Genomic DNA, 7015 nt, shown 5'->3' on the forward strand with positions numbered 1-7015 from the left:
GAACACTACCCCGAAGTCTGAACCACCTAGTCTGGAAAACCTGCTTAAGCCTTGTACACCTCATATTCTCTAGCACTGCCTCTAACCTAACCATGTTCCTGGGAGAAAGCTCAAAATACTTGAACATGCTGTTCAGAATCGTCTGAAACTTTACAAGATACCTGATGCTATCAGCTGCTGAACTTCTAGTCAAAGCTGACCTATGTGCAATGCAGTAAATTCATATCAATCATGGGCATACTTCCTTCAACTCAGTAACAACTCTCTTCCTACATCCTACCATCACAGAAGCACCATCAGTAACAACTCACATCCTACATCCTACCATCACAGAAGCACCATCAGTAACAACTCACATCCTACATCCTACCATCACAGAAGCACCATCAGTAACAACTCACATCCTACATCCTACAATTCAAAAGCACCATCAGTAACAACTCCCATCCTACATCCTACAATTACAGAAGCATCATCAGTAACAACTCCCATTCCAAATCCTACAATTACAGAAGCATCATCAGTAACAACTCACATCCTACATCCTACCATCACAGAAGCATCATCAGTAACAACTCACATCCTACATCCTACCATCACAGAAGCACCATCAGTAACAACTCACATCCTACATCCTACCATCACAGAAGCACCATCAGTAACAACTCCCATCCTACATCCTACAATTCAAAAGCAACATCAGTAACAACTCCCATTCCAAATCCTACAATTACAGAAGCATCATCAGTAACAACTCCCATTCCAAATCCTACAATTACAGAAGCATCATCAGTAACAACTCCCATCCTACATCCTACAATTCAAAAGCACCATCAGTAACAACTCCCATTCCAAATCCTACAATTACAGTAGCATCATCAGTAACAACTCCCGTCCTACATTCTACAATTACAGAAGCATCATCAGGAACAACTCTCTTCCTACATCCTACAATTACAGAAGCATCATCAGTAACAACTCCCGTCCTACATTCTACAATTACAGAAGCATCATCAGTAACAACTCTCTTCCTACATCCTACCATCACAGAAGCATCATCAGTAACAACTCACATCCTACATCCTACCATCACAGAAGCACCATCAGTAACAACTCCCTTCCTACATCCTACCATCACAGAAGCACCATCAGTAACAACTCACATCCTACATCCTACCATCACAGAAGCACCATCAGTAACAACTCCCTTCCTACATCCTACCATCACAGAAGCACCATCAGTAACAACTCACATCCTACATCCTACCATCACAGAAGCATCATCAGTAACAACTCTCTTCCTACATCCTACCATCACAGAAGCACCATCAGTAACAACTCACATCCTACATCCTACCATCACAGAAGCACCATCAGTAACAACTCCCTTCCTACATCCTACCATCACAGACGCACCATCAGTAACAACTCACATCCTACATCCTACCATCACAGAAGCATCATCAGTAACAACTCCCATCCTACATCCTACCATCACAGAAGCACCATCAGTAACAACTCACTTCCTACATCCTACCATCACAGAAGCATCATCAGTAACAACTCACATCCTACATCCTACCATCACAGAAGCACCATCAGTAACAACTCCCTTCCTACATCCTACCATCACTGAAGCACCATCAGTAACAACTCCCATCCTACATCCTACCATCACAGAAGCATCATCAGTAACAACTCCCATCCTACATCCTACAATTCAAAAGCACCATCAGTAACAACTCCCATCCAAAAACCTACAATTACAGAAGCATCATCAGTGACAACTCCCGTCCTACATTCTACAATTACAGAAGCATCATCAGTACCAACTCCCGTCCTACATCCTACCATCACAGAAGCATCATCAGTAACAACTCTCTTCCTACATCCTACCATCACAGAAGCATCATCAGTACCAACTCCCGTCCTACATTCTACAATTACAAAAGCATCATCAGGACCAACTCTCTTCCTACATCCTACCATCACAGAAGGATCATCAGTAACAACTCCCATCCAAAAACCTACAATTACAGAAGCATCATCAGTGACAACTCCCGTCCTACATTCTACAATTACAGAAGCATCATCAGTACCAACTCCCGTCCTACATCCTACCATCACAGAAGCATCATCAGTAACAACTCACTTCCTACATCCTACCATCACAGAAGCACCATCAGTAACAACTCCCATCCTACATCCTACCATCACAGAAGCACCATCAGTAACAACTCACATCCTACATCTTACAATCACAGACGCACCATCAGTAACAACTCTCTTCCTACATCCTACCATCACAGAAGCACCATCAGTAACAACTCACATCCTACATCCTACCATCACAGAAGCATCATCAGTAACAACTCCCTTCCTACATCCTATCATCACTGAATCACCATCAGTAACAACTCCCATCCTACATCCTACCATCACAGAAGTATCATCAGTAACAACTCCCGTTCTTAATTCTACAATCACAGAAGCACCATTAGTAACCTTCGCCAAAGAATGAGCGAACTGTAAGCGTTTCAACCAATCGGTTAGTAAAGGTCAAACATGGACTCGTTTGCATACTAACTGACGAAAATGAATTCTATCGAGACGAAATTAAATTCTGTCATGTCGAAAATGAATTCTGTCCACAAAAATGAAATTTGCCAAAACAAAAATGTTTTTTTCCACTGAAAGAAAATTTTGTTTAACAAAATTTATTTTTGTTATTACGGAAATTAAGTTATTATATAAAAAAAAAAAAACATTTTTTTGTTAAACGAAAGTGATTTTGTTACGACAGAATTCAATTTTGTGAACACAAAATTGAATTTTGTCTACAAAATTAAATTTCGTTGTTACTTTTGTCCTCTGAAAGATGGTTTGTGTAAAAAAAACTTATTTTTGTAATATGTTATAAATTTTGTTAATCTGAACTTCTTTTTTGTTTAATAAAATTCATTTTTGTGTACATACACAAAATTGGATTTCGTGTACAAAATTACAAGTGTCCCATTTGGCGCCCCGTACTTTCAGCTACGAAGCTCCCTTATAAAGAAAACACAACGATATAATTTGAACAATAAAACATGAATAGTAATTCAGTATATTGTTGTATCGAATAGCAGCAGTATTTGTGTGTTCTTATCTTTAGATACTTGTTACGTTATATATAAACATTCATTTTCTATTTCAATTAAACAATTAATTAGATACAATTCTATCAGAATGCCATGGTACTGCCAGAGAATTATTAGATATAGCTAAACAGAAATTATTTTCAAAGTACACATTTTTAAAATGATGTGGTATTTCCATACCTGTGAAATGCAGTGGTAATTCAGGAGAGGAACCATGATGTTGGCCAGTTCATGTGTATCAGCAAGACGGACATTCCTCAAAGCAGCAAGTACTGCAGACTTGTTTTTCGGAATGGCTTGGTCACAAGCCTTCTGTATATCAAAAGTCTGTTGTTGAGTCGCCAATGCAGCCGAGTGGGAATTATCGTCTACAAATTGAATAGTTTGTCTGAATTTTCGAATTACTAGTGTTCAGTCTTTCACATATTTAATATGGAGGGATGGTTTCTGAGCGTTCTTTAAAAGTTGTTTTTTTTTTTTCTTTTTTTTTTTAAATCATCGCCGAGGTTCCTTCATCATCAAAGCTTTTTTGGAAAAGAACTATTGAACATTATTTTTGTCACAACCGTCATTTATTTTCAATTTAAAATTGGTTTTCCTAATTCTGGAAGAATTCTTACAATATTACAGCTAAACTTTATGACTAATAATTGTGACTATTATAATTGACATTTATGTGTCTAGGCTGTCTAATTTTTCGTTATTCAGTACGTCTATGCAAAATTAACTCTATGTTGTGTACTCTGTTTGTTATTATTTACTGTTAAACCTTCTGGAAGATAAGTGTTACTATATTTATCTTGTGTCCACATTTAGGAAATTTACAAGTAATAGAAATATCAAAGTCTTTTTTCACAAACGCCATTGAAATGAAAGCGTCCTACACTGTTCACGATATTCTATGTCATACGTCAATGTATTATGGGAAAGCCATGACAGGAACTAATCGGATAGATTTACACTTGATGCGCTTCTATTTTTGTTTGATCGACCGATATAAATTTGTTCTAGTTATTGTGAAGTTGTCATAGAAACATTGATGATTTGTCAAGGAGCTTAGAAAGATGATTTATGGATTAAGCGGCGCTTCCTTCAAATACGAAAAAGTAAACCCAGAGAACGTACCCTACTTAATGTATGCAAATAAGTTTGTAGTAAATAAGGGTGTCAAAGAAACGTTACTCAAGTGTACATTAAATTTTGCCGACAGTTAAACAGCTAAACTGGACAGTTGTGTGAGTTTACAATGCTGAATATTACCATATAATATTTATATATTTTTGTCTTCTATAAATTATCTTATCTTATCTTTAATAATGCATAGATTTCAACCTGTTTTCTATGTAACGGCTATGCCTTTCCATCATTTACTTAAGCATTGGAGTCACTATTTTTTAATTTCATCGGGGTAACGCGCCCCATAGAATATATTCTTAGAGGAATTGCTCCATACAAGCATGGTTAACATAAAAACGAAATCCAATCCCTATATATTACATCGTTCTTGCAAAGTTATTTAGGATGTTATTTCTCTAGAATAGTTGTATAATGTGGTATCCATTGATTATTTTACTAAAGTAAATGTTGAGCTAGGCTAAGTAACTTGCGATTATTGTTTCGTTTATCTTATATAATTTACTTACCGGTTCTGGGGAGTGAATGATTTAAACACAGAGAGTACCAGGTAACTATCGCATCCAATAATATAGCTTGATTTATCACATTTTACTTAATATTCCACATCGTACATTTCTATGCAACTCTACGAGCATCTGCTCCGCCATATTGTTTACTTTACATTCGGATCTCTCGGATTTTATCCATATCACTATTAAAAAAGTTCCTAGTTTAATTACGTCATCAATTTCTATAATTGACCAATCAGAATTAGGGGCGGGAAAATTTTACTATAAAAGTTGCGACCCGCGGTATTTTCGAGCAGAGCGATTTACTCCTTTCAAGAGATAACTTGAATTTCTCAAGTTAGCCTTCAATACCTTGTGCAGATCATACCCCATTATAATACAAAGATGGGACGAGACGAACAGGTGATTATAAGAGTTCTTGTATAAGGAACAATTATAATAATCAATGAAATTCAATTTTAAACAAACCTTTAGATCCAATCGCCATTTTTATTCTCCAATCCCAAAGTTTCATAGTATTTTCTTACAATATAAGTATAAGCTTTATAAAAACGGTACTCTCATGTGCTCGGAGTCGGTAAATATATAGATATTATCTAATTTGGAAATTTCGCCAAAATTCGCCAATATTCGCCAATAATCGTCAACAGTGTCCATGTTATAGAGATAAGATATATAGGTATTTTCTACCTCGTGAAATTGTGTTAATCCTAATCCTTAATAAAAATTTATTATCAGAATACAAATTCTGACTGATCTTGGGTTATCTTTTGAGTAAAATTACTTAATCTAAAACCAAGTATACCAAAAGCCAGGACCAGACGGACCCGGGACACGTCGAGCAAAGATCTACAAATATAGAAAATGGAAAGAGGAATAGCAGACGTGACCTCTTATATTAAAAGTTTTCTTTAAACAATATATATAATACCGCCGACAGAGCATAAATGATAATCATTATTTGAACAATAATTGGTGTTTTATCGTGTATATATATGTCTAATTAACACAAAAAATAATATAAAATAATTTATTTCACCTTTGGTGCATGCACAATCAGTACTTCATTCCATATACGATACAGTGCCACGGATTTTTTTCGGGATGCAATTAATTATTTTTCATATTTTTAACTTGAAGTAAAATTAGAAGCTCAAACTTTTCAATGTTGGTAATGGTGTAAAGTACCTAACTTTTGTAACTGAAGAAAAAGACTAAATCGTCTGCTCCTGTTTTTAATAGTGAAAAAAATAACATATGTCAGCGGTGGAGCATCTTTAAACAATATATTGCCACATAATACCGTACCCATATTATATATTCGCGATTATCGCATAGTCCCCACATGGGCCGTTATAGTCTCTTGGTGCATTTTTCCTGGTTAAAGCGATGGAAGCTCTGGAGAGCTTCAATTTTATCCTAAGTTCCGATGATCGGGATTTTAACCATCATCCCTTTGTCTTAATTCCTTTAGATCGTATATCTACAAACTCCTCATAAAGTTTATCTTCCATTTTTGGACACATAAGGTTTTTCTCTCCCACCCATTACTCCATGACCCACGGGGACTGTTTTCAAATCGAGATTCATTTTTATCCATTTTCTGGCTGATATTAGACTCGTCCACATTGGAATGTCGAGCAGTTACCACAATTCGCCCAGTCGCATTCCTTTCAACGGTCACATTTGGATCCTCGTAATATTTCAAAAGTTTTACTATTAATATATTATGTATGGTACGACCCGTTTCCTCCCACCTCTAAACGTATATTTCTAGGATGATTGCCCTGAGCAAATATAGATTGATACACTTACATCTACGTCTGTATATTATATATCATCCTTCGATGGTAGGCGCGTATTGGAGCTAGGTCCCTAGTAAGCAGGTTGATCAGGACTGGCGAGTTTCCTTTCCAGTCGATCATATACTATGTATGAAGATGCTTTTCGGCCACGTTGATAATATATCTGTAAATAATTTCGTTTTTGCATATGGTAGAGTTATCTCCCTTCTGGGTAGGTATCGATTGTGATACACATGAACACAAATTACGTCGTTTCTCCCGATAAGTATGACGATGTACCCATAAACACCTGACGTTATAATATACTTACCCGCAAAATTAGATTATTATTTCCGTGATATGCAAATGCATAATAGAAAATTATACAGCATGTGTGGTATAATAGTTACATTTTGATCTAGACCCCTAAAATGTCTACAAAATG

General features: G+C 36.3%; 1 protein-coding gene across 1 annotated transcript; it reads left to right on the forward strand.

The window, feature by feature from the left end:
* Positions 1 to 202: 202 nt before the first annotated feature.
* LOC138322281 (uncharacterized) lies at positions 203 to 1739 on the forward strand. The gene is made up of 2 exons (XM_069266320.1): positions 203 to 702; positions 737 to 1739. Exons 1-2 carry the CDS (start codon positions 203 to 205, stop codon positions 1737 to 1739), a joined length of 1503 nt encoding a protein of 500 aa, XP_069122421.1.
* Positions 1740 to 7015: the final 5276 nt, after the last annotated feature.

This window comes from Argopecten irradians, chromosome 4 (assembly GCF_041381155.1).
Source record: "Argopecten irradians isolate NY chromosome 4, Ai_NY, whole genome shotgun sequence".
Taxonomy (NCBI): domain Eukaryota; kingdom Metazoa; phylum Mollusca; class Bivalvia; order Pectinida; family Pectinidae; genus Argopecten; species Argopecten irradians.